At 68.5% G+C, this 27293-nt stretch overlaps 1 protein-coding gene across 1 annotated transcript; it reads left to right on the forward strand.

The window, feature by feature from the left end:
* The first annotated feature begins 947 nt into the window (after positions 1 to 947).
* HTRA3 (HtrA serine peptidase 3) lies at positions 948 to 26460 on the forward strand. The gene is made up of 9 exons (XM_008150955.3): positions 948 to 1532; positions 11796 to 11895; positions 14339 to 14561; positions 15225 to 15419; positions 16076 to 16108; positions 17227 to 17341; positions 22582 to 22630; positions 24417 to 24512; positions 25580 to 26460. The coding sequence occupies exons 1-9, from the start codon at positions 1148 to 1150 to the stop codon at positions 25743 to 25745; spliced, it is 1362 nt and encodes a 453-aa protein (XP_008149177.2). The 5' UTR covers positions 948 to 1147; the 3' UTR covers positions 25746 to 26460.
* The last annotated feature ends 833 nt before the right edge of the window (positions 26461 to 27293 follow it).

A 27293-nucleotide genomic window follows, 5' to 3' on the forward strand; every position in this document is an offset into this window, starting at 1 on the left:
CACTGCCTGTCCCCGGCTCGGAGCCCCTGGGGCGGGGACGGGGCCTGAAGCGCCCTCAGAGACCGCGGTTCATAAGGAGAAGGAACAGCTTCCAGTTCCTGCAGACGGTGTGCAAACATCGCACCCCACCGTCTGCTCTGCGGGGTTCCCCCAACACTCCTATGAGGTGCATGGAGACGGAAACCGAGGCAGAGCTTGGACCCTGGCGGACCTAGCCCAGGCCTGGGAGAGGCCACCCTCCAGGCTCTAACGACCTAGGCATGGCCAGCCGGGCGGCTCCGTGGTTGAGTGTCATCCTATGAACCAGGAGGTCACAGTCCGATTCCCAGTCAGGCACACGCCTGGTTTGTGGGCGCCATCCCCAGTAGGGGCGTGCAGGAGGCAGCCCGGCAATAATTCTCTCTCACCATGGATGTTCCTCTCGCTCCCTCTCCCTTCCTCTCTGAAATCCGTAAAAATATATTAAAAAGGAAAAAAGTCCCCGGCGTGAGGGTTTGTCCCTGATGGAGGTGGGGGCGGGGGCAGGGGGCAAGGAGGGACATCCATCCAACCACTCAACCACTGCTGCGCCCGGGGAGGTTGGGGGGAGGGGCAGGAGGAGAAGGGGGAGGGGCAGGAGACAGGCTGGGGAGGAGGGGGGCAGCTCAGGTCGCTAGGACCCTGGACAGGGACTGCAGGGGCGCCTGAGACCTGCTCCCTGGTGGCTCCGCCTCCCCATGGCTCCCCCCCCCCCCCCCCACCCCCGGGTCACCAGCTTGTCCATCGCGGGGTTCCCAGACCAGGCCCAGTCCCGCCGCCGCTGGGTGGGTCCAGGCCGGGAAGGCTGGGCGGGGGGCCAGATGGGGCGGGGCTGGCGGGAGGCCGGGCCGCCCCTTCCCGCGGGGGCGGGGCCGGGCTTCCCTTTAAATGCGCCGGGCCCTCCGCCCGGAGACCGCGAGCCCAGAGGAGCGAAGGGAGCGGCGCCTCTGCTGTCCTCGAGCCGCGGTCATGCCCCTGCGGTCCCGGCACCCGCCCGCCTGAGCCCCCGGCGCCTGTGGCCGCGCGCCCGTCCCTGGCTCCTCCGCAGGCGCCCGGCCTCCGGCCCCGGCGCGGCCCCCGTGTCCCCGCGGGTCCCCGGCCGGTCCCCCGCGCCGCCGGCCCCTTCGCCATGCCGGCGCTGGCGCTGCTCCTGGCCGCGCTGGCCGCGCTGGCGCAGGCCCGGGAGCCCCCGGCGGCGCCCTGCCCCGCGCGCTGCGACGTGTCGCGGTGCCCGAGCCCCCGCTGCCCCGGCGGCTACGTGCCCGACCTCTGCAACTGCTGCCTGGTGTGCGCCGCCGGCGAGGGCGAGCCGTGCGGCCGCCCCCTCGACGCGCCGTGCGGGGAGAGCCTGGAGTGCGCGCGCGGCGCGTGTCGCTGCCGCTGGGCGCACGCCGTGTGCGGCACCGACGGGCACACCTACGCCAACGTGTGCGCGCTGCAGGCGGCCAGCCGGCGGGCGCTGCAGCTCTCCGGGTCGCCCGTGCGCCAGCTGCAGAAGGGCGCCTGCCCCTTGGGTAAGTGCGCGGGCCGGGGAGGGCCGGTGGGGAAACTGAGGCCCAGAGGGGCTTCTCCTGGGGAAACTGAGGCTCAGCGCCAGGGCGGAGCCTCAAGGTCCGCCACCCCTGGGCACAGCTGGAAGGTGGCCATCAGCTAGCCAGCCCTCTGGTGGGGAAACTGAGGCCCAGAGGGGTAACCGCAGTCCCCAAGGTCCATTTCCGTGGCGGCGCACCCTGCTGTGTGTGATGGGGCGGGGGGAGTGTGAAAAGGCTCTCTCCTGGCCTCAAGCCCCCAGGCGGGGTGCCCGGAGCAACATTCAGTGTTTCCTTCCTGTTAGCTGCACTCAACACGCATGTCTGAGCTGTGGGGTCTGGGCCGTGGGGCTCCCCAGGGAGAGGCTGCCCTGGGACTTCTCAGTCCCCTGGAGCCCTGGAGCCCTGAAGCCTGACCTGGGGCTGGCCCTGGACTGCTGCTGCTGCTTTTATTTTATTTTTTTTAAATTCTCACCCAAGGATATTTTCCCATTGATTTTCGAAGAGAGGGAAAGACGGAAACATCGATGTGAGAGAAACACATCGATTGCTTGCCACATGCCCGCGCCCCAACCAGGGCCGGGCCAGGCAGCAGCCTGCAACCGGGGTCCGTGCCCTCGGCCGGAACCCAACCCGGTTCCCTCCGGTCCACAGGCCGACGCTCTCTCCACTGAGCCACACGGGTTGCCCCTCGGCATGGAAGAAAATGCTAGAAAACCCCACTGTCCCCGCTGGGGAAGGCAGGCTCCGGCGCTGGGTCATCGGGGCTTCACAGACCCTGCGTTGGGACCCAAGGTCATGGATCAGGCCCGTGTGGCCGCTGCCGGGGTGCTGGGAGCCTTCAGGGTTGGGGGACTTCTCATTGAGGGCGCCCTCCAGGCAGCCAGAGGGAGAGGCTGTCCGGGCGAGGGGTCCTGTGAACCAGCTCAGGGAGGCCGGCTGTGTGCGAGGAGGCCACAGAGCTCTGAGCCGCTGGTGCGTGGGGGATGTATGCGTACATGTGTGCACGTGTGCTGTGTGTGCCCATGGTGTGACCCAGGCTGGCAGGGATGGACGACCCGTGGCCACAGCATCGCGCGGGACTTCACCCTGTAGACGGGCTCTCGGGGCTGGTGTTCTGAGGGTTAGTGTCCGAGGCCCGGAAGTCTGGGAGCGGGAACACGTGCCTCTGTCAGAGGCTCTGAGAAAGCCTGCAGTAAGAGCGTGCACACACGCGTGCACATACACACACACACACATGTGCACACGCACAGGAATGACAACGCCCAGCGTTTCCCAGGAGAATTGCAACAGAGCCCTCTCCTTCCCGGGTGGGACATCCAGGCGCTCCGGGCACTCCGGGGTTCCGGGGAGCCCAGTCTGGGAAGCATCAGCTGGCCCTTACTGATGACTGGGGAGAGTCACTGTGGGGCCCTGAGGGAGGTGAGGGTGATGCGTCAGACTTGGGCTTAGACGGTGCCAGGTCAGGGCGAGCGCGTGGTGCCTGGGTGTCTGGAGATGCTGTCATTTAAGGGGTGACCGCTGACCCTCAGGGGCGTCTGCTCTGGGGCTGGGTACTGGCGGGCCCCCCGCAGGCTGCACTGCTGGGTCTGAGAGGTGGGGGACTCCGGGTGGGGTCTGCCCATGCAGCTTGGTTGTGTGCGTGGGGGCCCCCCGCCGCCCCCCTCCCCCGCCCCCGAGTGGACACTATTAGCTAAGACTCCAGGGCCGGCAGGCAGGCGGGAGCAGGCGGCCGGGCATTGTGAAAGTCTCACTCTTGACGGCTGGGTCTACCTGTGCGAAGTCCCTTCCCTGTGTGCGGCCGCCCGGGGCGGTGACGGGGCACCTCCATGAGGCACACCCCGGCTGTGCCCGGGAGAAACGGAGAGCGCGGGAAGACGCACGGCGCGTGGAGAGGGGACCGGCCCGGTGACCACGGACAGGCAGGGGCCTCCCGGGTGCCTGTCACTCAGTACCGGCCTCCGACCAGCTCCGGGGCCGCAGCTGCCTCGTCTGCAGCGAGGGTGAGGCAGCCCGTGGGGGGTTCCCGCGTCAGCGGGCCGCTGGTTATTTCACGCGTAGTGCTGCCCTCACAGCTGCTGCGCCCGCCCGCTGTTCCTCTGTAGTCGGGTGCCTCGTGCCGAGCCGTGGAGGTGAGTGGGCACCCCGATAAAGGGTGGGGAGGCCGAGAGGGACCGCAGCAACGCAGAGGCAGGCGGCGCGGCTGGGGCCGGAGGAGAGGGAGGCCAGGCCTCGCTGCGGGAGGGCGGCTCGCAGGTCTGGGGGCCGACAAGGTTCCCGCAGGGTCGCGCTCGCACCGCCGGGCCTGTGAGTGCTCGCCGCGGCGGGCCTCCGCCGGCGCTGTCTCATTAGCTCTGCGTCTGGCCCTGCCTGCACCACAGACGTGCCCAGGGAGGCAGGGCCAGGGCCAGCGCCTCGGCTGAGGTCAGTCGGCCAGGAAGTGCCCGAGCCAGGCCTGGCCTCTAGGCTGCCGGGCTTTGAAAGCCACAGGCTCCGGGGTCCCAGGCTTTCATCTGCGGGGGGTAGGGGGGGGGGCAGCGGGGTCCCCGAGGCCTGGAGTCAGGGTCAGGCCTGGGTCTGGGGCAGTGTCCCCTCTGCCCTCCGAGGGCCCAGCCAGAATGGGCAAGGCTGTGCCCGCCCCGAGCTTTTACACACAGAAGCCCTGCCAGGCTCTCCGAGGCCCGGATCCCGACGGCCTCTTCTGAGCTGAGCCCTGAGCCCGGCTGGCCGTGTCCTGGCCGCGAGGGCCCCCTGGGGAGTTTAGGTCAGAGCCTGTCACCTTTGACCCTCCGCTTCTCATTACTCAGCTCGCACCCACAGATGCGTCTTTAGCTCGACCTGGACGTGTCCCCCAGCTGGCATGGCTCCCACTCGCCCTGGCAACGCTGGCCTCCGCTGTCATCCTCACTCCCTCCTCCCGCTGAGGTGCACATGACCTTGATAAGTGTGCCCTGCCCATCCTCGGCGGGGTGCGCTCAACAGCTCCCTAACACTTACCCTGACCCACGGGTGCCCGTGCCGTCTGGCCCTCCCACCCCGAACGCCTTCTCATCCTCTGCTCCAGCCAGACGGCTCTTCCCGCCCCAGGCCCCTTGCACATGCGGGACCCGCTGCCCCAAATCCTGTTCCCTCCCCGTTGTGTGGCCTGGACAGCCCACCAGCCCTGAGCTGCCTTCCCTGACCACCTTGCCTCGGTAGCCCCCTTCCTTAGCCTCAGGAGCGCACCCTGGGGTCCCCCCTAGACCCTCACGCCGCCTTTAGACACCAGGCTCAGCCTCACAGGGCGGGGGCGTGGTCTGTTTCTTCCCTGGCGGGCGGGGCCCAGAGCCTGGCGCACAGTAGGTGCTTGAGTCACCACGTGGTGGGTGAGTCTCCTACGACCCTCCCTGTCCTTGCGTGCCCCCCGGGGCGGCGCTCACCACCTCTCTGGGAGGCAGTGCGGCTACTGGTGTGCGCACAGACCTCTCTAACGGGACCGTGAACTCAGGTGAGGGGTCCGCAGGGTCTGCCCAGAGCGGAGGCCTCCCATCCCCCCAGAGCCCAGCGAGGCTCGCGGCCTCTGCCCAGCTGCAGTCAGCAGCCTCTGAGCGCAGGAATTCAGAGTCCGGAGCCCCGGGCGGCGTACAACGTGGCATCTAATAATCAGCTTTTATGGTGCAACCCGAGCAGGCTCCTGCTCTGGCTCCCAGCGGAGTTCACGGAAGAGCTTTGTTGTCATTTGATTTTTAATCCTCTTAGCAAATCAGGCAAGATGAGGGCGCCCTCCCCCCCGCCATGACGCCTCCCCGCGCCCCCTCCCACGGACAGCAGAGCCGAGCTGCAGCGTCTGGCCCTTGCTGGGCGGCCGGCGCCAAGGCCATGGGAGCCAGGAGTGCAGCCAGCGGGGAGCGTGAGGCCCGGGGCTGGCAGCTGACTCCAGCCAGAGCTTGGCCTAAAGCACCCTCACCCTCCGCCTCCCTTTGGCACCACATGCCAGCCTGGAGGGCAGCTGGGGCCCCAAGGCACCCTCGGGCTCGGCCTCCGCACAAGGAGGCTCGGCTCTCCCCTTCCTCCTGAAAGCCCGCCGTCCATGGCTCCCACCGCCCTCGGAACCAAGCCGACTTCCGAGCGGCTGCAGGCGTGGTGCGGCCTGGCCTCCGCCTCCTGCCCACGGCACCACCACGGGCAGGGCCCCCGGGAATCCCCGGTCCCGTCTGTGCGGGTCAGGTGAGGACATGCAGACCCCAGCGAGGGGCAGATCAGGGAGGGCTTCTGGAGGAGGTGGCACCCACCCGGCGTGGAGGGGTGGGCACCAAGGGCCCGTGCAGAGGAGCATGGCAGGCAGTGCTGAGCGTAGGTGGATGCAGATGGAGCAGCCACAGGGCGGCCCATCTTTTGGGCGGGGTGGGGGCCGAGGACGGTTTATGGGTAACAGGCGTGTACAGGGGGCACAGGGACCCAGCCAGTGTCCTGGGTGCGGGAGCTGATGAGGCCCGGTGATAGCGGGGCGGGGGGGAGAGAGGGGAGGCCCCGGAGGCCGTAGGATGTCAGGGCTGATGGGAGTTGGAGGTTGGGGGCAGTGCCAGGGCAGGGGGATGGGGGACCCTGGGAGGAGCTGATTGGAGAGGCAAGATGATGAGTTCTGGTGAGGTTCTGGGGGGGCCCCGGCCCGGAGGGTGTCCGTGGGGGCTGGGCTCCGTGACGACAGCATGGCCAGCGTGTGGCTCTGTCTGTGGTCAGTGGCCACGCACTGTGTGTGTCATCCGGAGGGTATGGCTCATCCCCTCGCCAGCCTGGGGGACTCTCCGTGACCCGTGCCGCCCCGCCAGCCCCACCCCATCCACCCCGCCCAAAGCCAGGTCCCTGTCCTTGCCCCCAAGTTCATGTGTGAGGGGCCTGGAGGAGCCCCCAGCCCCTTGGGGATGAACAGAGCTGCCCGCCACGGCCACGCCGAGCATCACGTGGGTGAGCAGGAGCCGAGTGTGCCCAGCTCGACCCTGGAGCGAGCACCAGGCGCAGGGCAGGGGGGGCGGGTGGGGGAGCAGGGCCCACCTGCCCTCTGTATGCTTAGCGCCCGTGGCTCGCCGTGGGCAGGGCCAGCGCGGGACCCAGTGCTGTTCCCCGCGCCAGCTGCGCAGGGATGGGTCCCAGCTCCGCCACTTCCCAAGGCGAGACCCTGCCCGTCTCCTAAGCTCTCTCACCTCGGTTTTCCCATCTGTGAAATGGGGAGAGTGGTGGTCTCTGTACCTGGCCGGTTGGACAGGGAGTGAGATCAGCGTGAAGAGTGCTTTGTGTGGTGTGAAGGCTAATCGGCGTCCGTGGGACAAACCTACATGTTGGCAGATGGCGGTTCTGGCGGACACGGGTCTGTGAGCGGGAGGAGAGGCGGTCAGGCATGGAAGGAGCCAGGCGTGTCTGCGGGGCCGGGGCTGCCGTGTGCTCGAGGGTGTTCCACGGGCCTCACCCGGGGAGCAGGCAGGGAGGGCTTCCTGCGGGAGGAGGCTCGGGCGGACCCTCCTGGGCTTCGGTGGCTCGGGGACCTGTGGTGTCCGGGCGTCCTCCCTGGTCTGCAGGGCTGGCGGGCGGACGAACCTGGGTCAGGCTCAGACAGGCTGGTGGCAGGGCCGCCGCCTCCGCGGGGTTGGCTGCAGCCCCAGAGGAATTCAGAGCCGCAGGAGCCAGGCTGGCCCCACGCCCAGGACAGCGGGGTGAGCGCCCTGGGGCCGGGCAGGCAGTCACATTGGCCGAGGACTGGCACGGACGGGGCAGAGCCTGGGGCAGAGGGCAGGGGCCTGGCTGTGGGCCTGGGGGCCTCCCGTCTCCTGACCTCGCTGAGCCTTTTCCTCGCCTGAAGAGGAGCTGAGGACTCCCGCCTGGCAGAAACGCCGCCGTGAGAAGTCACTGCCGTGGTCAGGGCCCCAGCCCAGCGTGGTGGGCGTGGCCCGGGCGGGGTGGGGGGGACAGGAACTTGGGGCCCCCCTCTGGAGCTGCAGCTGCATGGGATCTGAGCCACTGTCCTTGGCGGGGAGAAGGCTCCTGGGGACGGGATGTTTGCAGGAGAAAGAAAAACACAGGACTGTCTGGGAACTCACCGGCCCGGGGGGCAGCTCCTGGGGCTTCAGAGCTGCCTTTCCAGGGGGCGGGGCCTGGGAGTGGGTGCTGGGGCCATGGAGGGGCCTGGGCCGCTCGCCTGTCCCTGGAGAACCCCTGTGCACCCCTGCTCCGTCACCGTCACTCGTTCTCTTGCTGCTCGCTGCTCACGGCTGTGGGTCGGGGCGCCCAGGCCGCGGGGCACAGACCCAGAGGAGAGAGAGGGTCCCTGAGCTGCTGAGTGAGGGCAGGCTCCCCGGAGGAGGTGTGTGGTCCTGGGCCTGGAGGGCTGAGGGGAGGGCAGAGGCAGGGGACACGTGGGAGCATGAGTGCCCAGGGACGCAGAGGCGGACAGCGCCGAGGGGCGGGAGGCACGGCTGCCACTCCGAATGGGGCCTGGACACGGGTGCAGGGGGCGCTGCAGCAGGTGCCGTCCGCTCCACGGGCCGTGGTCAGTTCTGCGGACAGGGGACAGCCCGGGCCTCCTGGTCGGCCCCTGCGGCCCCTGCGGCCCCGGACACAGCTGGCCACGGGGTGACGGGAGCCTCTGGTCGTCAGGAACAGGGCAGGGACCTCGACTGGCCCCTCGTGCTGGGGGCCAGCGTGCACTGCCAGGCGGCTGGGGTCCTCACCAGGGATGGTCCGGAGCCGGGCAGTGCACAGCCTGGGCCGCAGGGGGAGGTGGGCCTGCGGGCTGCCGGGCCTCCGTCTCCCCTTCTGCCCCGTGGCCATCCTGACGCCCGTGCAGCCCCGAGCCCCCGGGAGCGGCCGGGCAGGGACAGGCAGGTGGAGTCCGAGCCGCGCTCGCTCCCTCCCGGCTGCCCTTCCTCCCCCGGGAGGCACCTCAGGACACGGCCTGATGGCTTCTCTGGGTCAAGTTCCTCCAGACTGCACCGCCCAGGCCTGCGGATTCGTTTGTTTTTGAGGGAAGAAACGCTAACGCTGGGTCTGCTGGGCGGGCTGTTGACTGCAGAACGCTGGCTCGGCTCCGGGTGGGGGCGGGTTGTCCAGACCCCCAAATAAACAAGCAGTCTGCTCCCAGCCGGCCGCGCGCCCAGGGTTTTCATGTGGAAAGGGGCGGTGGGATCCCGGCCCTCCCTTCCCACTGATTCACGGGGTGACTCATCCCTGGGGGAGGGGGACCGGGAACCAGGCCCCGCCCCCCCAGCACTCCCCCACCATCGGCTTAAAGGGACAGGGCCTGGCAGAGCCCCTGCCACCAACCAGCTGACCGGGGAGCCCCGAGGAGGTCCTGGGCTCTGGGAGGGCTCAGGCGCCGAGGTCCCCACCCCCTCCAGCCGTCTCCACCTCCAGCCTCGGTTTCCCCAGATGGGCCGTGGGCCGTGCTGCTGCGCTCCCAGGCTGGTCCTGCAAGGCCTGCGTAGTGGGCTGACCGTGGTTCTGGTGGTGTTTGCAGCCCTACTGTGTGCCGGGTCAGAGGGGGTCAAGAGGAACATCCTTGTCCTCCCCTGCCCCTCCCTTCCCTCCCCTCTCCTTCCGTCCCGTCTTTCTGAAGTGTTTCCAGAGGCTTCCTTGGGCCCTGCCTGCGCTGGTTACTCGCTGGCCGTGGGGAGCACCAGGCTTGTCTCTGTCCAGAAGGAGCTTGTTGGTGACTCCCTGGAGCTCCTGGAGCCCCTCAGGGCCCGCCCGCCGGGGACAGGGTGCCCCAGGGCCCGCCCTGCCCGCCCGCCGGGGACAGGGTGTCACAGGGCCCGGCCCTGCCCGCCCGCCGGGGACAGGGTGTCACAGGGCCCGGCCCTGCCCGCCCGCCGGGGACAGGGTGCCCCAGGGCCCGGCCCTGCCCACCCGCCGGGGACAGGGTGCCCCAGGGCCCGCCCTGCCCGCCCGCCGGGGACAGGGTGCCACAGGGCCCGCCCTGCCCGCCCGCCGGGGACAGGGTGCCACAGGGCCCGGCCCTGCCCACCCGCCGGGGACAGGGTGCCCCAGGGCCCGCCCTGCCCGCCCGCCGGGGACAGGGTGCCACAGGGCCCGCCCTGCCCGCCCGCCGGGGACAGGGTGCCCCAGGGCCCGGCCCTGCCCACCCGCCGGGGACAGGGTGCCACAGGGCCCGCCCTGCCCGCCCGCCGGGGACAGGGTGCCACAGGGCCCGCCCTGCCCGCCCGCCGGGGACAGGGTGCCACAGGGCCCGGCCCTGCCCGCCCGCCGGGGACAGGGTGCCACAGGGCCCGGCCCGTTCTGTTTGCGCCCCAGCCCAGCCCCGGCCTCCACCAGGCCCTCCTCCCGCCTCCCCACCTGTGCAGAGACATCTGCATGTTTGCCCGGGTGGGTCACTGGGAAAGTCCATGAAAGACACGCTCCCTCGTGCCCACCTCCCCCGGATATCCACGCGCACGGCTGTGCTGTGCGGCCGCGGCCGCCTCCTCCGGGCCCTGCAGGGGGCAGTCTGTACGGCGTCGCCGTGGATGCACTGAGCGGCCTGTGAGGTGCTCTCTGCGGGGACCACGTGGGAAGAACGAGGCCGCGGCCGCCTGGTTCTCAGGGCACTGGGTCAGGACCTCAGCCGCCGGTACGGTACGGCGGGCGGACTCCCTGGACCCGAGGGACCTGGCGGGGGGTGGGGGGGGGACAGCCGTGCCTGAGGGGCTTCCAGCCGGGCATTGGAGCCGCTGAGCCCCAGGATCAGGCCACGTGACCGTGTGCCGCTGTTTGAGGAGACATTCATCGCCTTGTGCTGGTCACGTGGGGCCTGGCCTCTAGGCAGGGGCTCCCGGGCACCGTGGCCCCCGGCTGCCCGCCGTGGGGTCGGGGGGAGCCGGCAGTGGCTGGCAATGCGCCCGCCTCCTAGCCAGGCTCCAGCCACCGGACAGGCGGACTTGGGCTCAGGCCGACCGCAGCGGGCCGGACCCTCTGTGGCCAGTGCCCGCGGCGGCTGGAGGCAGACCTCGAGGGATGGGGTGGACATCGAGGGATGGGGGTGGGCCCTCCTCGCCACCCCGGGCCCCAGGACTGAGGCCAGCTCTCCTCCGGTCCAGGCTCTGCGTCCCAGATCAGACTTACGGGCAGTGGGGCCTCGGGGGCAGTGGGGCCTCGGGGACAGGGTGGGGCAGGCAGGGGACCCTGAGGAAGGGAGACTGGGTCCCCCCTCACTAGATGTGCGCCGTCCTCTCACGGAGCCCCAGTGTCCCCACTTGGAAAACGGGGGGCCGTCCCTGAGTCGGGATGTGGGGAGGGGCCGCGTTTCCCGCAGACGTAACGGCAGCACTGCAGGCCGTGCCTGCTCCCCGCTGCGCCCACATTGCCCCTCGCTGTCCTCTGCCTCCTGGTGCCCCGGCGCTCCCAGAGGTCATCAGGGCTGATGCCACGCTGGGCTCTGCGGGCCGGGCCCACTTTGCTCACCATCAGGGTGGCAGGGCGTGTGGCATGCCCCTTCCCCCCCCCCCCCCCCCCCAGGGAGGTAGGAGCGTCCCTCAGCCTAAGTCCCGGTCCCACAGGTGGGGGAGGGGTCTTCAATCTCATCTCCAGACCAGGAGTCAAGGCCCAGAGAGGGTAAGTGATTTGCCTGAAGCCACACAGCGGAACGTGGCGCCGCCTGGCCAAGCCGGGTGTGTGGAGCGCAAGGCCCAGTGCTCCTTCCGGGCCAGGACCACCCACCGAGAGCAGCGCTGGGCCGCTCGGGTTCCAGAGGGCGCCGGTCCTGGCAGAGCTGGGGCCGCGGCACATGCCTGAGCCGGGGGCGAGGGCCTGGGCCTGTGCCTCCAGAGTGGGCCCAGCAGGCAGCAGCCCCGCTCTGCTGACGGTGAAGGAATCTGAGCCGGGAGGGTCAGAGGAGTGTGAGCCTCCTGGCAAGTCCGGCTGCGGTGCGGCCAAGCGGACTGCAGATGGAGGCCCGGAGGGGCCCGGACGACCCACAGTGTGGTGGCCGGGGACAGCTCTGGGGGGACGACCCTCACCCAGTCAGGCTCTGCCGACGGGACAGCGCCAGCAAAGAGAGGGACGGTGTCCTTCTGCCAGGGCGTTGCTGTATATGGCAGAGCAGTGGCACCTCACGGCTGTGCAGCCCAGAGCAAGTGTCCTAACCTCTCTGAGCCTCCTGGCTGGCCTGCAGCACCTAGGGAGGCGATGTGAGGAAGCTCAGCATGAACACTTCCTGGGGTGAGCGAGTCCCCTCCCCGTGTGCGTGGGACTCACTAACGCACCGTGTTCTCCCTGCCAGTGCAGGTCTCCACCAGCTGACCAGCCCGCGGTACAAGTTCAACTTCATCGCCGACGTGGTGGAGCAGATCGCCCCGGCCGTGGTCCACATCGAGCTCTTCCTGAGGTGTGTGACCGCCCCCCCCCCCCCACACCCCTCCATCCGGGTCCCGAGCGAGGCTCCTGGGGGCAGTAGCAGCCTGAGTGGCTTGGGGTCAGGCGGCCCTCACCCCGACTCCCGGCTGCCGTGCGCCCTTCAGAGGGACGTCCCCTGGGACTCTGGTCCCCTCTCCCAGGGGAGCGGGCAGCACCCTCACCCCTCGCAGAGCTGCAGGCGCCAGGCCGGGCACAGTGCGCGGGGCTGCGGGTGCGGGTTTATCTCAGAGGAGCCGGTAGTAAAGCCTGGAGAGTGGGTCACCGCACCCCGGCCCGGCACAGGGACCGGCTGCAGGGCGCCAGGCTCGCCCAGGGGGAGGCCTGGTCCCTGGACTCACTGCCCGTCTCGGGCCAGCGGGCAAAGGCGGGAGCCCAGTGCCGTGGGAAGAGCGGTGCGGGCCCTCCTGTGGCTGCGCTTGCCCGCTCCTCTCGGCCAGCCCGGCGGCCCTGCCCCGATGAGCCCAGGCCCCTGCGGACTCCCCGAGAGCCTGCCCCAGGCCACCCTCCCTGCCTGCACCCAGGGCCCTTCCGCGCTCGCCCACGCGTCTTCCCACGACCCAGAGGTAGGCAGTCCCGCCCCGTTTCCTGCTGTGGGAGCAGAGCCCGGACACCCCGGGCTCCGAGCTGCTGTGCCCAGGCCGCTGTGACTCCGGTTCCGGCCCTCGGCAGCACTCTGACCCCTCGCTGCCCTCGCCCTGGGCCCCGGCCCCGAGACGCGTCATTGAGGAAATGACCGCTGGGCGCGCTCAGTGGCACTGGCGCCAGGTGCCCAGCCCTGCAGGGGGCTCGGGCGGGGGCCCAGGCGCTGAGCCAGCGCGGGGCTGACTGCACCCAGCCCGCAGGCGGCGAGGTCTCCTCCTCAGCCTCAGAGGCCGTTGGCCAGGGAGTGGACGGGGGAGGCCCAGGCGGACGAGATCCCAGACGCAGATGAGATGACCGCCCAGCAGGGGGCCCTGCCCTGTGACCTTGCCCGGGCGAGGAGGCCCTGGGCTGCCGCGAGCCCCTGCCACACCGCCGCCGAGTCCTGCCCGCACAGGGCACTGGGGCGGGGTGCACACGGCTGTGTCACTGAGAGCTGGGACCCAGGGCGCCGGCTCTGCCCTTGGCCTGCCTGACCCAGGCCAGCGTCCACGTGCCTGGGCCTCAGTTTCCCCGCCTGTGGACGGGAGACCTCCCCCCTTGTAGGGCACCTCCCAGGAGCATTCAGTGCCTCCGTCTCTGGCTCCGAGGGGTGTGTGGCAGCACAGCTTGGTCCTGGGTCCCGTCCACCCAGACACTCCCTCCCCTGAGAGGTCCCCACCGGCTTTACCGGGCGCGTTTCTCACTCGTTTCTGCCCCGCCTCCTCCTGGACCGAGGACCTCCCCCATGCTGCTCCAGCGGGGGCAGAGGGGGCCGCCTGGAGAGGCCTGAGCTTCGCCCCCATGTGGCCCCCCTCCCGTCCTGGGTGGGGCTGTGACCCCCACTCAGAGGGCTCTGGGGAGGCCGGGCACTGTCACCCACCCATGAACACTGACCTCAGACCCCACGCCAGCTGCACTGCCCGTTCCACCCCACACTACGGGGCTCTCACTGCGGCTAGGTATCGCCTTGGTCTCTGAGCCCCCCACCGCCCCTCCACGTCCCCCCCCACCGCCCCTCCACGTCCCCCCACACCGCCCCTCCACGTCCCCCCCACCGCCCCTCCACGTCCCCCCCCACCGCCCCTCCACGTCCCCCCCCACCGCCCCTCCACGTCCCCCCACACCGCCCCTCCACGTCCCCCCGGTCCCTGGAAGGTGGCGAGGCTGTGGAAAGCAGAGTGGAGCCTGCCGCCGCCTGTGGGGCTTCTGGGCAGCTGGCCGGGGGCGGGGGGCGGGGCCAGAGGCGGCGGGAGCAGGTCCCCACCTCAGTGCGCACCCTGCTCTGCGGTCAGAGGTCAGGCACCTGGCACTCCCGGGGTCCCCGCCGTGACCGTCCCAGCGGCTGGCACGTTGGTGCTCCTTCGCTCGGCCCCTAGCAGCCCTGCCTGAGGGGCCACCCGCCTCCAGGCGCTGCAGGCCCCAGGCCCACCGCTGGGCAGAACAGTGGTTACCCCGACTCCTGGCTGGGGGACCGGGGCTCAGAGCGGTTCAGCCACCCGCCCTCCGGCAGGGAGTGGGGCCTGGGCTGGAGGCTAGGATCCTGGTCTGTCCGGCGCACGCCTGTGGTCTAACACTAGGCCTCGTGTCTCACCCCGAACTGCAAGCCGGGGATGAGGGCCCCTCCTGTGGCTGTCACGTGGGTGAGACCGAGGCCCCTCCAAGGCCACGGCTAGTCAGTGGCAGCGCCAGGGTTTGCACGTGGGCGTGGGGGACCCCAAACTCAAGTTCTCTCCCCCCACGCTGGCTGGGCCGTCACCGGGGCCGAGCCCTGACCCCGCGTGTCTGCCCCGCAGACACCCGCTGTTCGGCCGCAACGTGCCCCTGTCCAGCGGCTCCGGCTTCCTCGTGTCCGAGGCCGGCCTGATCGTCACCAACGCGCACGTGGCGTCCAGCACCAACGCCGTGTCCGGCCGCCAGCAGCTCAAGGTGCAGCTGCAGAGCGGCGACACCTACGAGGCCACCATCCAAGACATCGACAAGAAGTCGGACATCGCCACCATCAAGATCCACCCCAAGGTGCGTGGGCGCGGGGCGGCGGCGGGGGTGTGGGGGGACCTACCCGCCTCCAGAGCAGGGAGACTCGGCAGCTGGCCTTCCCACGGACAGTCGGGGGGACGAGGCCCAAGGGACCAGCGGTTTGTCCCTTCACGGGTCAGATCAGACGAGAGCGAGGCCGCCTCCTGCTGGCCCGGAACTGGGCTGCCCAGCCACCGCCTCCCAGGCCCCTCCCAGGCCCCTCCCAGGCCCAGGGCACCTGTCCCGCCGGGCGCTGCAGGGATGCGGCTGTGGTGGGCGGGATGGGGGGCTTGGCTCCTCCGAAGCCCGAGGACTCCAGGACTGGGGTCGCAGGTCCTCGGCCGGGCCCGGGGCTCCCGCAGGTCTCCCCATCGTGGGCCTCAGTTTGTGGGGGGGGGGGCACTTTCGGGGGGTGGCGTCCATAGGCCCTAACAGATTTTCAGAGGGACCTGTGACCAACCAATGGGCTCGATGGCCTCTGTGCGTCCCCCTCACGTTGAGCCCCTGGGAGACCCGCGGTCCCGGGGGGCTGAGCCCCTGCTCCGTGGGCGCCCGCCTGGCCTTAGCCTGGCCTTGGTCTTCTCGCGGCTGCTGGGGGCCTGGCGGTGGTCCCGAGCAGGCGTGCACCGCTGAGCCTCCCCCGTGTCGTCCCCTCGCCCCCAGAAAAAGCTCCCGGCGCTGCAGCTGGGCCGCTCGGCAGACCTGCGCCCCGGCGAGTTCGTGGTGGCCATCGGCAGCCCCTTCGCCCTGCAGAACACGGTGACCACGGGCATCGTGAGCACGGCCCAGCGCGACGGCAAGGAGCTGGGCCTGCGGGACTCGGACATGGACTACGTCCAGACGGACGCCATCATCAACGTGAGCCCTCAGCGGCCTCCGCGGGCTCGCCCCCCCCCCGCCCCCGAGAGCCCACCCGCCCCTCACGTCCACTGGCCGGAAAGTCCCGGGGTGCAGGCCTGCCCCGGGGCCCGTGGCCATGCCCCGCCTGGGGACGCCCCTTCGGGACGGAGAGGCACAGCCACGCCCCTGAGTTACCTTTGCCCAAACTTCACTCCCGGTCAGCATGCCTTCATTCTTAGGGGCGTAAGGGTGGCACCTTTGCCCCGCGCCCAGCGCCGCCCCCTGGGTCTGCCGTGGTTCGGGCCACCTGCTGGAAACGTTAGTTTCTGTCGCGGCTCCTCGAGGTCCCAGGATGAGAACGCGTGTCCCGTCCCGTGGCCGCCCCGTGCTGCCCAGCCCCCGGGTGGCGGGGACACGGGAGCGAGCGTGGAGTGAGCCTGGGGGTTCGTGCGGAGAGCACTGCCCGGGCCAGCCCCGGTCCTCGGACGGCCGTCCGCTTGGCCTCTGTGGGCCTCAGCCTTCTTGTCTGTGAAATGGGGACGCGGGGAGGCCTCTCCAGCTGCGGGGGATAAACTGGCTCCGTCTGTGCTGTCCGTGTGAGAGCTGGACAGCAGAGCCTCGGGCGCTGGGTAGGGGCTCAGGGCTCGGCTAACGTTGCGTCTCCTCCCCTGCAGTACGGGAACTCCGGGGGACCCCTGGTGAACCTGGTGAGTGTCCCCCAGGGCGGGCCTCTGGGTCTCTGGGGCTCCGCTCACAGGAGGGGGCACGTCTCGAGACAGGGATGGAACGCAGCTGGGCGGGAGGCCGGGAGGGCGTGACCCGGAGCCCCTGCTGCCCCTCGCCCCTCGCCCCCAGGAATGCGGGTCCCCATCGGAGGAGGAAGGGTGGCCCGAGAGCAGCCCGGGCAGGGTGCCATCCGGGACCCGGGGCAGGACACAGGCCGGGGCGTCATCCAGTGCACCTCCCTGTCCTCGAGTTTCCGTGCAGGATGAGGGGGTCCTCATTCCCTCTCCCTCCTCCCGGCCCCCTCCCCCAGGTCTGTCCTGGGCCCCACAGTCAGGCTCATTCCCACCCCGGGTGAGGCTTCAGGATGAACCAGGACGCTCAGTCCATGGCTCCTGGGCCCTGGGCATTGTCGGGTGTCTCCCCCCGGGGGGCCCCCACTGGGGGCGGTTCACACATGGTCACACCCAAGTGCACGTGAGGGGCAGGGAGCGAGCTCTGGAGGGACGCCGGGCAGGGCGGGCTTCCCGGAGGAGGCAGCCCTGACCTGGCGGTGGGGGCTGAGGTCGGGGTGGATGGGGACATGCAGGAGAAAGGAATTCAGGGAGCGGCACAGCCCAGGCGGGGTGGGGTCCCAGCCTGTGGGGGTCAGGACGGGGTCAGGGTGGGAGGCTGGCTCCAAAGGGAGGGAGGAGGGAGTGGGGGTGCTACAGAGCTTCCCTGGCCCCCCCTGCTCCCTCCTGTTTCCAGAGGAAGGGGCCGAGGAGGACCCGGTCCCACAGTCCTCGTCACAGCCGTCTTTCGGCTCCAGCCCCTCAGGACCCTGCCTGGGGGTGTTCGGGGTCAGTGGACACGGCTTCTAAGGGGCACCAGCACGCTCCAGCGAGGGGGGAGGGCAGACATGGAGGACACGGTGGGAGGGTCGAGGGTCCCTGACCGGATGTGAGCCAAGGGCACCCTCCAGGACAGCTTCTGGGCCAGGGACTCCTCCGGCGGGTGGACGGCCAGGGTGGCCGTGGGGCCCGGACACGGTGCTTTGCCGTTGAGGGCAGCAGCTTCTTGGGCCCCCAGAGTGATCGCCCTCTGACCTCCCCACACCCAGGACGGTGAGGTCATCGGCATCAACACGCTCAAGGTCGCAGCTGGCATCTCCTTCGCCATCCCCTCGGACCGCATCGCGCGCTTCCTCACCGAGTTCCAGGACAAGCACGTCAAAGGTAGAGAGCACCCCAGGGCTGGCGAGGCCAGGACGCTGCGCCAGGGCTCGGCCCCACCGCCTCCAGGGGGCCAGCTGTCCTTCCGTGCGGGGTGCCCCTGCTCACTCCCGACCGCCCCCGAGGTCCTGAGCCTCAGCCTCTCTCAGACCTTCCTCCCCCTCCTCACTCCATGGCCATGTGCACTCCCCACCCCTCCAGACCAGCTGGAGAGCTCTGACCTCACCTCCCACCTCCAACGACTTGGGCTCCCCAGACGCCCTGTGTCTGAGCTGCTCCGTAACTGTCAGAACCTGATCCTTCCTTCCTTCCGTCCATCCATCCATCCATCCATTCCTTCCATCCATCCTTCCTTCCTTCCTTCCATCCACCCATCCACCCACCCATCCATCCATCCATCCATCCCATATCCATCCATCCATCCATCCACCCACCTATCCATCCATCCATCCATCCTATCCATCCATCCATCCATCCATCCATTCATCCCATCCATCCATCCATTCATCTATCCACCCACCCACCCCCACCATCACCCCATCCATCCATCCATCCATTCATCCACCCATCCACCCATCCATCCATCAATCCATCCATCCATCCATCCATCCATCCATCCTACCATCCACCCATCCATCCACCTATCCATCCACCCATCTATCCATCCATCCATTCATCCATCCATCCATCCATCCATCCATCCATCCATCCATCCATCCATCCATCCATCCATCCATCCTCCACCCATCCATCCATCCATCCATCCATCCTCTCCATCCATCCATCCATCCATCCATCTATCCATCCATCCATCTACCCATCCATCCGTCCATCCATCCATCCATCCATCCATCCTTCCATCCATCCATCCATCCATCCATTCATCCATCCATTCATCCATCCATTCACCCATCCATCCACTCTTCCTACCATCTATCTGCCCGTCCCTAAGTACTTCCTCTTTCTGCCCTTGGCCATGCAGACTGTCGGGTAGGGTAAGCTGTACTCCAGGAGAGTGGAGCCCAGGCCCCTGATGCTTGGAAGTCGCCCTCCTCCCAACCTCCATCTCCTCACCCCCATCCACATGAATGCCCAGCCCACCTGCCACTCAGTGGCCACGGGCATCCACCTGGGAGGCCTCGATAGGCACAGGGGACTCTCCCAGGGAGGGCATGCTGATCGCCTCCCTAAAGTCAGAGGGCACAGCCAGGGTCCCGAGGAGGGTCATCCGTCTGCTCTCAGACCTTTCCTGGTGGCCTCACCTTCCACCTTCCTTTCAGCCCAAGTACACGTCTCCCTCCCGCCACTTGGTCCCTATGCCCACTCCTGGCCAGCCTGGCCCACGCCGGTCCCAGCCCCGGTCCGCACACCTTCACGCTGCCTCCCTGTCTCCTCCCAGCACTCCCCAGCAGCTCACTGCGAGCACGGGGCTTCCGCGTGCTGCCCCTCCTCCACCACTTGGCCAGCCCCGCACCCAGAGCCGGTTCAGCCCAGGCCAGTGCCCTGCGGACTGGTCACGTGAGGAACTGCTGGCGAGGCCTCCTTTGGCTCTTCGGTGTCCTTTGGGTGGAGAGAGCCCGGAGGCAGGGCCGAGCCAGGAGCTGGAGGCTTCTACTGGTGACAGGGACCGACTAACCGCTCGAGCCCCTTTCCCCTGGGCTGCTCGGAAGCTCGGACCAGGACCCTCGTAGCCTCGGCTCTTCCTCTGCTGGTGGGCCTTTCCTGTGCGTTGTCTCCCGATCCAGCGGAGCCGTTGGCCTGGGCCACCTCCCTGGAAGCTGCACGTCGCAGAGGGAGCTGGGAGGCGACTTTCATTGAAAAAGGGGGGACAGCATCCTCTCTCCCCTTGCCTCTCCTCTCCTCTCTCAGACAAGAACCCCCAGGGTCCAGGGTTCACGCCTTTGGTACACAGGGCCTGTCCCTGTCAGCACGGACCTCCACCCAGACCCTAGAGACACCCCCCCCCCCCCGCCGGAGCCCAGCGCTGTCACCACCCAGGGCGCGAGGACGATCGAGAGCCCAGTGCATCTTAGCTGAGTGACCGGGCCTATCATTTAAAGTTCTCTGGTGTTGACTTCTGCTTTTTAAAAAAAAATATATATTTATATATATAAAAATATAAAATGGCTCAGTGGTTGAGCATCCACCTATGAACCAGGAGGTCACGGTTCGATTCTTGGTCAGGGCATGTGCAGGGTTGTGGGCTCGATCCCCAGTGTAGGGCGTGCAGGAGGCAGCCGATCCAGGATTCTCTCTCATCACTGATGTTTCTCTCTCTCTCTTCGTCTCTGAAACCAATAAAAATATACTTTAAAAAATAAGTCAAATTACCCAAACCCAGTTAATCCAAAGGTCTTTAAAACAAACCATCTCTTCAGTGAATCAAGGAGCCGTTAGTTAAGGTCCCTCCTGTTCCCGTCCAGGGTTGGGGTATAGAGTCTTGGGGGGCTTTCAGGGTTGGAGGGGCCGCCATGCTGGTTTGGGGGCTGTAGTGTTGCCTGGGGCTGGGGCCCCAGGAGGGTCTGGGGGTTCAGCCAGCTTAGGACTATAGTGCACCCCATGGGGGTGTTTGAGTTAAAGGAACTTGGCAGTTAGGGGTGTCTGCCCCTCCATGAACTGTGGTCACCTCTGGCCTGCGAGCTGAGCGCTGCAGGGAGGCAAGGGGGGCACCGGGCAGGAGGGATCTGGGGGCACATCCCGGGTCCCGAGGTCACAGGTGTCAGAGTCCCGGACCCTCCAGGCAGAGGTGGGCAGAGGGGGCGGGAGGGCTGGGGAGGCCCTCGCTCTGCAGCCCCGGGCCCGTGCTTGGGGCCGCTCGCCCTCCCGCTGTCCCTTCCTCGCGGTGTCAGAGGCTCGTGTCCTCGGACCCGGAGCGCAGTCTTGCTCCTTCCTAGCCCTGCACCTGTTACAGCTCAGATTTCTCGTCTGCAAACGGTGTAGGTTCAGGGGCCACAACAGCCGTGTCTGAGGGCCGGCCCGGTGCCGCAGGGCCCCGCCCCCCCCACCCCCAGTCTTCACCCTGAGCTTTAGGTCTAGACGGGGAGGGGCCACAGGGCGCAGATGTAGTATCCCCCCAGCAGCTCCGGAGGGGAGGCCGGGGCGGGAGGGAGGGCGCAGGTGAGCGTACCGGGCAGGTGGCCGCTGCACTGGCGGGTTCTGCCGAGGCCTCACGTGTGGGGGGGGGGGGCCTCAGAGGCTGCCCAGCGCCCTCCTGCCGCCTGGCACTGCTCCCCGGGAGCTCGGGCGCACAGTTTCTTCCCGGTTGGAAGCATGACCCGGGGAGAGCGGAGGGACCGTGGCCAGGCCCGGGGCGGGAGCGGGTGGCGGGCGGAGGCCTCTTCCGGGCCTCCCCCCTCTCCTCTGAGGACCTCACCCAGCGTCGTGGCCGTAAATGCCATCTGGACAGTGACTCCCCCCGCCTCACATTTAAGTCTCCAGCCGGGCATCTCCCCGCGCTCCAGCCGGAGGTGCCGCTGCCTGTGGACGGCTCCCCACTATGCCCCCCCCCCCCCCGCTTTCCAGTTACAGCTCCTCCTCCTCATCTCTCACCCCCCCCCCCCCCCGCCCAGAGCCCAGCCCTGTGGGCCTCACCAGGGGTCTGTCCGCCTGCCCCGCCCCCCCACCTCCTCTCCAGCCCCCAGGCTCACCTGTGACGCCTGCTCTCTGCTCCAAGCCCTCCCCCCGCAGCCCACCCCAGCCCAGCTCCTTTCACATCAAGGAGACGGCCCTGTCCCTGGGGGACACCCTCGGGCGCCCCCTCTCTGGGGGACATCAAAGCCCCCCTGACCTCACCTCCCACAGGGGCCGTCCGTAGTCTTCTCTGGCGAAATGCCTGCTTACAGATTTGTCCATGCACAGCCCTGGCTGGTGTGGCCCAGGGGATAGAGCGTCAGCCCCTGGACTGAAGGGTCCCGGGTTCGATTCCAGTCAAGGGCAGGTACCGTGGTTGCAGGCTCCATCCCTGGCCCTGGTTGGGCTTGTGCAGGAGGCAGCCAATCGGTGTTTCTCTCACATCGATGTTTCTCTCTGTGTGTCTCTTCTCCCTTCCACTCTCTCTAGAAATCAATAGAAAAATATCCTCGGGGAAGGATTAACAACAACAAAAAATGTATATATTCGTCCATTTACAGAACTCTTACGGAGTTCCGAGAGCGCGCCCACGTTCTGGGTCGGAGCCCTTGACCAGACACGCGTGTAAACGTGCTCTCGGCCCCGCGGCTCCTCTCCTCCCGTGTGTGTAAGGAGAAGTTTCCTGAACTCCGGTCCAGTCTCCTCCCGCGTTCCTTCCCGGGGCGCCTGGGGCTGCCTCTAGGAGCCCTCTGCTCACTGGCGGTCAGAGAGCTGTTCTGCATCTGCTCCAGCAGCTCACTCTCCGGGGCGGGAACTTTCGGACGAGGGTGAATTTTGACTTCATTTTAAAAACTGCCACGTGCGGAGCCACGGTCTTTGCTTTGCTTTGGGCGGTCAGTTGCTCCAGCCCACCTGACGGGGCGATTGTGTCCTCCCCCGGGCTGCCTTCCAGCTTCGTCCACAACGATGAGACACTCACACTCTGTCCCGGGCGTCCGTCGGTCCCTGCGCCAGCACCGCGCTGTCCTGGGGCTGTCACTTCCCGCCGAGTCCTCGGTGTCCTTCAGAGCCGCTCTGGCTCTGGGACCCTGTGATTCCCGTCTGGGTGTGAGGGTCGGCTCGTCCGTCCCAGCCCCAAACCCTGCTGGAGGTCTGACGGGTTCGTTGACTCTCTGGTCGGTGTGGGGAGAGCTGTCATTGTGACACTGCATCGCCCGCCCCATGACACAGACCGGCCCCCCTCCGATCCGTCTTCCGTGGCTTCTCTGGCCGTGGCCTCCCAGCTGTGGCCTCCCGCCGTGGTCTCCTAGCTGTGGCCTCCCGTCGTGGCCTCCCGCCGTGGTTTCCCCGCCGTGGTCTCTAGTTCACGTGCGGGCCTTACACAGCGTTCGTCAGCTTGAGTCCTAGATGCTTCCCGTGTTTGAGGCCCTCACCGATGGTATATTCTTTCACATTCCAATTTCTGATTGTGACCAGAACCCACAGATAAAACTGATGTCTGTGTGTGGACCGTAAGAGACCCGGCAGCCTTGCTGATTCGCTGATGTGGGTGGGTGGTGCCTGAGGTGCGGGGGCGCGAGGCCCCCAGACTGGGCCCGGCTGCTCCCGCGGGGGCTTCTGCCCGCCCCCTCCGCCCTCCTCACAAGGTTCTAACCGAGCCCCGTCCGTTTCAGACTGGAAGAAGCGCTTCATCGGCATCCGGATGAGGACCATCACTCCCAGGTGGGTGTCTCGGCGACGCTCCTCCCTGCGTCCCTCCGGCGCTGGGCGGTGCTCAGGCCAGGCCCTCTGCCTGCCGTGCCTTCTCCCTCGGGACTTCCTCGGGTGCCCCGCCTCCAGGAAGCCCCCGGGATTTCGGTTCCCGTGGCCGCCGGAGCAGATTCCCAGGCACCTGGCTAAAAACGGCAGGAAGTTCGTTTTCTCTCAGTTCCCGAAGCCGCATTCCACAACCAAGGTGTTGGCAGGTCCTGCTCCCTCCCGGCTCTCGTGGCTCTCGGCGTCCTTGGGTCGTGGCCGCGTCCCTTCGACCCCCGCCTCTGACGCCCCGTGGCTTCTCTCCCTGCGCGTCTGTGTCCAACACCCCCTTCCTTCCCCCACAACAACACCCGCTTTGGTTCGGCCCCCCGGCAAGAAGCCCTCCTCTGGAGGCCCTCAGCCATCGCGTCCACCGCAGTCCCCGGCAGATGGGGGGGTGCCCGTGGCCTCAGGGAGACACGCGCTCCCCCCACAGGCTGGAGGCGTGGGGCAGGTGCCTCCTCGCAGATGAGGGCGGGGCTTCCCTCCCAATGGCCTTGGTCCAGGGTGTTGGAATAGCCCATTTGTGCCCCCCCAAACCATGAGCTCCTTGGGACCGAGGGCTGTGTCCGCTCATCCCTCTGCTCCGCCCCAGGACCGGGTCTGCAGCCCAGCGGGTGCCTGGGGATCCCCAGTGAGTGAGAGGAAGGAGGGAGTGGGGCGAGGGGGAGACGGGAAGGAAGGGAGCCAGGGAGGGAGGAAGAGGGTTGGAGAAGAAAGGTCACCAAGGCGGGAGCTCTGGGAAGAGTGAAGGCCTGCTGCCGCCTGCACCCTCCCCCACAGCCCCTCTGCCCCCTGCCCCCTCCCCCACAGCCCCTCTGCCCCCTGCACCCTCTCCCACAGCCCCTCTGCCCCCTCCCCCACAGCCCGCAGGACTACGCTTCCTGCTTCCGCAGCTGTGCGTCCAGGGCCTAAATCCAAGGGCAATTCGTAGTCCAGGGCCTAAATCCGAGGGCAATTTGTAATGGAGACCAGTTTACCTCTGATGTGTGTTCCTCTCCTCTCATGCCCATCCATATCACACCACTCGTCTGTCTCTCCATGCCATGACCACATTCACCCTCCTCCCATCTGCCCTGCACGCTCCTCCCTCCTGCCTTCTGTTCACCTATCCTGCCATCTTTTTTTTTTTTAATAGATTTTTACTGATCTCAGAGAGGAAGGGAGAGGGAGAGAGAGAAACATCAATGATGGGAGAGAATCATTGACCGCTGCCTCCTGCACGCCCCCTCCTGGGGATCGAGCCCACAACCCAGGCATGCGCCCTGACTGGGAATCAAACCGTGACCTCCTGGTTCATAGGTCGATGCTCAACCCCTGAGCCACGCCAGCCGGGCTATCCGTCCATCTTTCATCCATCTATCCGTCCATCACACCACCTGCCTAGTCTTCTGTCTGTCTATTCCACCATTCACCCATTGTCCTTCCTTCCTTCCTTCCTTCCTTCCATCCATCCATCCATCCATCCTACCTCTCCTTCCTTTCTCTCCTCCCCCCCCCCCCTTCTATCCACCACCCTCCTCGCTCCACACCTCTAATCGCCCTCCTCCACTGGAGTCTCTTGAGGAGCCCGTGTGGAGTGGGGACACAGACAGAGCCAGTGGCCGTGCGGAGAGGCGGTGGCAGAGTGGGCGGTGTGGGGCCAGCGGAGTCCTGTCCGGCGGGTCGTGGGGGGCGACTCCGAGGGAGCCTGGCAGCGGGTCTGTCTTTGCAGTTTGGTGGAGGAGCTAAAGGCCAACAACCCCGACTTCCCGGAGGTCAGCAGCGGGATCTACGTGCAGGAGGTGGTTCCGAACTCCCCGTCTCAGAGGTAGGCTCCCCGGGAAAGTGGGGGGGCTGGCCGGGGGCAGCCAGATCTCCTGGGGGCCGTGGGCCCAGGCTGGCCCTGCTTCACCGGCCGGAGCTCCCTCGGAAGACACGATGGGGAAGGGCCGGTGGGGAGGGGGGTTGTCTGGCCTGGCCTGTGAGCCAGGGCAGGTGGAGAGGGCGCTTCCCTCAGCGCGCTGGCCATGCCCGTCCAGGGCCTGAGCGTCCCCTGGCCTCGGGGGACGGAGCGCCTCCCCGGGCCTGACTCTCATGCGCCGGCTGGCCCAGGTTTTCTGTCTTCCCATCTGCAAGGTGGGCGTGCTCCCGCCTCCTCTCCCGCCCCAGAGGCGCTGTCACATCCGGTACTAGAGGAAGGGTGACTGTTGCGACACCCTGAGCTGAGGCAGCTGCACCCTGGGCAGGCCCCGCCTCCCCGGGCGGAGGGCTCCGCGGGCACGTGGGCGGGCGGAGCGGCTGCTGGCCCCCAGCTGTCACCGGGAGCTGGAGACAGTCCACCCCGGCTCCGGGGCTGCTCGGGGGCTGCGTCACGAGCTGGGCGGTCCCTCCTCACGGCAGCCCGGGAGGTGCAGCAGACGGCGCCTGCCCGTTTCTCAGGTGGGGACACTGAGGCTTAGCGAAGTGGCCCCTGCACGGTCACACAGTCGGCACGTGTAGGTCTTGGCACTACAGGCCAGACGTCCGACCACGCCCCGCCCTGCCGCCCGCCCTCCGGTGGCAAAGGTCGCAGAGTCGGGGGCAGCAGGCAGGCCAGCCCGGCCAGCTCGGCCTCCAGGCCAGCGTCTCAGGAACGGTGACAGCGTCGGGCCCGCTCCCGGGACTCGCCCCTGCAGAGCGCGCTTCCCTGCAGGACGCGGATGGAGACCGAGGCGCGGCGGGCAGAGGCCTGGCCCGGGCCCGGGCCTCGGGGAGGAACAGACGTGTGCGTCCTGGGGTGTGAGCCTGGCGGCCGGCACGCACCTTCCCGGCGGAAACGGCTGCGCGGTCAGCGTCCCGTGCCCGGGCCGGCCCCGGGGAGGCACACTGACCACGCGCCTGTCTCTTCTGCGGCAGAGGGGGCATCCAGGATGGCGACCTCATCGTCAAGGTCAACGGGCGGCCCCTGGCGGACTCGAGCGAGCTGCAGGAGGCCGTGCTGACCGAGTCGCCGCTGCTGCTGGAGGTGCGGCGGGGCAACGACGACCTCCTCTTCAGCATCGCCCCCGAGGTGGTCCTGTGAGGCCGCCCCGCGGGGCAGGACGAAGGACCGGCCGGTCCTCAGCACAGCCGGCGCCACTCCGGCCGCCCAGCGACAGAGCCACGGGCCGGGCCGGGCCGGGCCGGGGCCCGAACCCCAGCCTCAGGGGGGCTCCTCCTGCTCCCGGTGCCACAGGGCGGCCGCTGCCCCTCGGACGAGCGCTCCCGAGGCCACCGTCCCCGTCCTCGGCGTGTGATCCGATGCTGGGCAGACGAGACGCCTTTAGCCCCCAGAGCCCCACCCCCCACCGCCCTGCCTGTGCACCTCGTACCTCTGTCTGAGCTGCCCCTCCCCCCACCACCCTCACCCACGCTCACCTCAGGGCTCAGCTCCCAAGCCCCCCGGCCCCCACGTCGAGTGACCAGGACTGCCTGCCCCGCCAGCCTGGCGCCCTTCAGGACGAGCCTGGCCCGGAGCGGGCCCCGCAGGACGTCCCTGGCTGCCCCGTGGGCCCTGTGGCTGGCGTGAGGCCCCCTCCCCTGGCGGGAGAGAGGCTGGCAGGGGGAGCCGGAACCTCGGGGGGGGGGGTGCTGCAGGAGGTGCCGCTGAGCTGTCCTGTGGTGCCACGGACCCCGATCCCCCGGAGCGGCAGGAGGCACGGCCCGTCAGCGGGGGCGCCGTCCGGGTGCCTGTGAGCTTTGCTGTCCAGTCGCCCGTCGCTTGCCTGTGTCTCTCTACTGTATGGAATTAAAGTTTACACGCACATGCCCTCTCCGTCTCTGCACCTCGGCCAGGTGCCCGGGGGCCGCGCCGCCTGAGAAGAAGGAGCCTGGGTGTGTGTGGGGGGCGGGGGGGGGTCCGGGCAAGGCGGGGTGGCCTGGCCCCGGGGGAGAGAGCGAGCTGGGGGCAGGGCGTGAACTGGCTGGGCTGGGCCTTGGAGAGGGGTCTGCAGTCCAAGAGCAAGATGGGGCCTCGGCTCCCGGCTCCCGGTTCCCTGCGGGCGAGCCGAGCCCCGGGGCTTCATATGGGCCAGCAGCCTCCTACGCGACCAGCCTCGTCCGACCGCTCACCCTCCCCAGGCCCGGCCCCACAGACCTTCCCCCTGGGCTGGGCTCAGCGTGTGGACTCGGGGTGGGTTGAGGGTGGGGGGCGGTAATTCAGTCCAGAGCTCCCAGGCGGGAGGAGGAAGAAGCCAGCGGGGGTGCGGCGGGGAGTGACGCCCAGACCTCGGAGGAGCTGAGAGCCGCTGAGAAGCACGCCGGCCGCGCTCCTGCTCTGGCTGCCCTGGTCCCCGGGGCTGAGAGCTCGGGCCGAGGGGAGAGGGACGCAGGCTCTGAGCCCAGAACCGCAGGGGACCTGGGGGTGGTGGGGCCGGCAGGGGGATCTTGGGGAGGAGGGTGGAGGTGTTGGGGAGCCCAGCGCCCGCCCAGTGAACACCAGTGGCCTCGTGCCTTTCCAGCGCCCAGGCGGCCCCCCGGCTCCCGACGAGGGGGGCTGCCGTGGTGGACATGGGCTCCGTGGGGTTCAAGGCCTGTCCCCCACCAGCCGCCAGCCCTGCCTGCATGGGGAGCGTGTCTCCAGCTGCTCCTC

This window comes from Eptesicus fuscus, chromosome 2 (assembly GCF_027574615.1).
Source record: "Eptesicus fuscus isolate TK198812 chromosome 2, DD_ASM_mEF_20220401, whole genome shotgun sequence".
NCBI classification, from domain to species: domain Eukaryota; kingdom Metazoa; phylum Chordata; class Mammalia; order Chiroptera; family Vespertilionidae; genus Eptesicus; species Eptesicus fuscus.